The 3,208-nt window shown below is 48.5% G+C and overlaps 1 protein-coding gene across 1 annotated transcript; it reads right to left on the minus strand.

Moving 5' to 3' along the window:
- Window positions 1–627: 627 nt before the first annotated feature.
- NDUFB11 (NADH:ubiquinone oxidoreductase subunit B11) lies at window positions 628–3,117 on the minus strand. Its single transcript, XM_061409896.1, has 3 exons — window positions 2,636–3,117; window positions 1,008–1,138; window positions 628–853 (listed from the first exon to the last, which is right to left on the minus strand). Exons 1-3 carry the CDS (start codon window positions 2,840–2,842, stop codon window positions 727–729), a joined length of 465 nt encoding a protein of 154 aa, XP_061265880.1. The 5' UTR covers window positions 2,843–3,117; the 3' UTR covers window positions 628–726.
- Window positions 3,118–3,208: the final 91 nt, after the last annotated feature.

Raw genomic sequence — 3,208 nt, forward strand, 5'->3', positions numbered from 1 at the left:
GGGACAGAGGGGAAGAGAGAGGCATCCAGATTCACCAAGACACAAGGCAGAGGCGAAAACCCCAGCACTGAGAAAAACAGAGAAGAAGGCAGGGAGGGAGACAAACACTCATCCTCAGCAATAGAAATGCCCAGCTCTGAGCCACCACCCTCAGTCCCTGGTCACCCTGGCCCTTCTTCCAACACATGCAGTCCCAGTATGGTAGCTTTTTTTCTAAAGATGGCTGCTGTCCATTTCTTCCCATGTGCTACACCTCTATGCAGAGGAGGCCTGAGCCACCGTACAAAAAACCCAGGCTATTCTGCTGGTGAGAGAAGCCACATAGAAGACTCAAGTACCAAACATGGAAATAAAGAAGCCATCTTGGACGTTCAACCCAGTTGAGCCTTCCAATGATTCCAGCCCCAGCCACCATCTGACTGCAACCACCCAAATCTTCAAGAAGGACTACCTCGTTGAGCCCAGTCAACCATAGAAGCATGAAACATAATACTAAATTGTTTTAAGCCACCAAGTTTTAGGGTGTTTGTCACATGGCAACAAATAACCAGAATACCCAGAAAAGGCACCCCTACTCTGACGCCCCCACTCCCACATCCCTCTCACAACAGAAGCAACACCAGCCAGTCACACTTTCAGTCCCTTTAATTAGGGGCTCTGAGGAGAGGGCAGAATGGCAGGCAGGGTAGAGAAGGTGGTGCTTCTTATGCCCCTTTTGGCAACCAGTTAGTCCTCATCCTCTGGCAGCTGGATCTTGCTGGGGTCGAAGCAGTTGGATTCCATGATGGGGAGGCCATGGGCCTCTCGGTATTTCACAAGCCTCTCAGCTTCCCGGCGGGCCCACTCCTGCATCCTGGAGGCAGTAGCATGGGGGAAGACATGAGGGAGTCTCAGTGGACATCAATCCCCATCTTAGTTCCCCAGGGAATGGACTCCTGGCGGTCTCCTTCAGTATCCACCCCTGCCTCTGTCCCCACCCATCCCACTCTCTTGGACACCCCACACACCTGTAGTCAGGCAGATAAGCCACAAAGGTGCTGCCAAGGACCAAGACGATGGAGAATCCGAAGAAGAAGACAACCCGCATGTTCCAGATGTCCACAGCAGGGTCCTTGTCATAACCGTGGGAGTCTGGGTTCTACGGCAGAGAGAAGTCAACGAGGGCTTCCTGCTGCTCCACAAAGCCTGATGCTGGTCCTGTATAACTTGGTCTCCAACTTCACCTCGGACCAATCTCTCCTCCCTCCCTAAATTCCTGTCTGTTCTTAGGACTTGTCAAGCTCCTTGCCACCACAGAGCCTTTGTACTTGCTGTTCCTTCTGTCTGGAAAGCCTTTCCCCCAGATTTAGTCAGGGCTGGATCTGTCTCCTTATTCAAGCTTTTGGGTTCATCTTCATTCCCCTTAGGAGGCACTCCCTAGTCACCTTATCTATTAAGTTGACCTATATGAAATTGACATTTTTACAGGTCAAAAATGATTGGTATTGGCTATTTCCTATTTCCTCAACCTCGTAACTCCCTATCCCCAAGTCACTCTCCATCCACTTATCTTATTTAACTTTCTTTCAAGCATTTATTAGTTTACCAAAGTAGCATATCCTTCAAATACTCTGATCACATTATATTATTGGTTGCATACCCTATCTTAATGTTTTCTAATATTTTACATGTTTATTTTCTGTATTCTCCACTACCACGTAAGCTCTGTGAAAGCAAGGGCTTTATCTGATTTCTATATTGGTGAATTCATAGCACCCTGAACTTAGCCTGGCATACAGCAGGCCCTTAATACATAGCTACAGAATGCATGAATGAGTATCCTATATAACCAAGCCCCTCAACAAGAGGTCAGTATGGATGAAGCATCTATTATATGCCAGGCCTTTTCACAAGCACAAATTGCACAATATCCCAGTGAGGTGGAAAGTGGCAAAACAAAAAACAAAAAAACCACAACACCTTCTAATGGTGAGTATTTGTACTAAGTGCCAGCTGCTGTTTTGAGCATTTTGACTCATTTAAATACCGGAGGCACATGTAGTATTTTATTCTTTTAGAAAATGTCCTAATACTTTCCTCATCTTACAAAGAAACTGAAGCATCAAGGGCTTAAGCTACTTGCACAAGGTCAATGCCTGTATTCCAACTACGGCATTCTGATTTCAGTCCACTATCAGATAGCACAGCAAACCTGGTTCTGCCACACATTCAGTTATGTGAGTTTAGGCAAGTCACTTAACATCTTTATGCTTCAGTTTCCTCATCCGTAGAATGGGTACACCAAAACCACCTACCTCGAAATACGGTTATTATGAGAACTAAACGAGTTAATGTATGTAAAGTGCTTCAAACACCTGAGTAAGCACCACACCAGTGTTTAGTAACGTTGTTATTCTATATTGCTTCAAACGTGCTTTGAACATTGCCCACTTCAGGTTTGATGTCTGTCTGCAAAATAAGGCCAATTTCTGACCCTGAACCCATACAAAGGAGGAAACAAGCTAGGCAGAATTTCCAAATCTTCGAAAATTTCGCCAGCTGCGCAATTCCCAGCCGACTAAGACCGTCCTCTACGGCGCCCTAGCCGCTGGTCCCCGATTGACCCTTCTGGCGTCCCGTTTCCCCTCCCTCTCACCTTCTCATAGAGGTTTTCGTCCTCGGGTTCTGGGTCCTCCTGCCAGCGTAATGTCGGTTCTGACGGCCGCTTACCCGCCAGAGTGGACGGGGCGATCACAGCCCTGGAGGAGCTGGATTCCCAGCGAACACGGGCAGCAGGGAGCCCTCGCGTCGCCGCTACTGCCAAAAGGCGGCGGCCGCACAAACCTAACATCCTAGCCGCCATAACAGATCGTTCTGCAAGCTCTCGGGGTCGGGGACGGAAGTGTGACTCCGCGCAGCTGCAGTTGTCCTAAGCGCGAGAGTTGTCGCTCCGCCCCCGCCGCACTAAATAGGTCCCGAATCGGAACTTTGCTTTCGAATGGTGAGAGGTTCTCTTTGCCTCACTCTGTCATGACCTCAGGGAAGCAACCACCTTCTAATCCTCTCAATCAGACTATGGAACTTCTGACCGCTAGGCTGTGGAATTTACTTGACGAAAAGAAAGCAATGACACTTGCGTGGATGTTCCTAACCAATCGCGCAGAGAGCTGCCTCGCCCTTCGGCGAGAAGGGCGGAGCTTCCGTTGCTCTTTCATCTTCGAAGGAAGCC

Source organism: Bos javanicus, chromosome X (assembly GCF_032452875.1).
Source record: "Bos javanicus breed banteng chromosome X, ARS-OSU_banteng_1.0, whole genome shotgun sequence".
Lineage (NCBI taxonomy): Eukaryota > Metazoa > Chordata > Mammalia > Artiodactyla > Bovidae > Bos > Bos javanicus.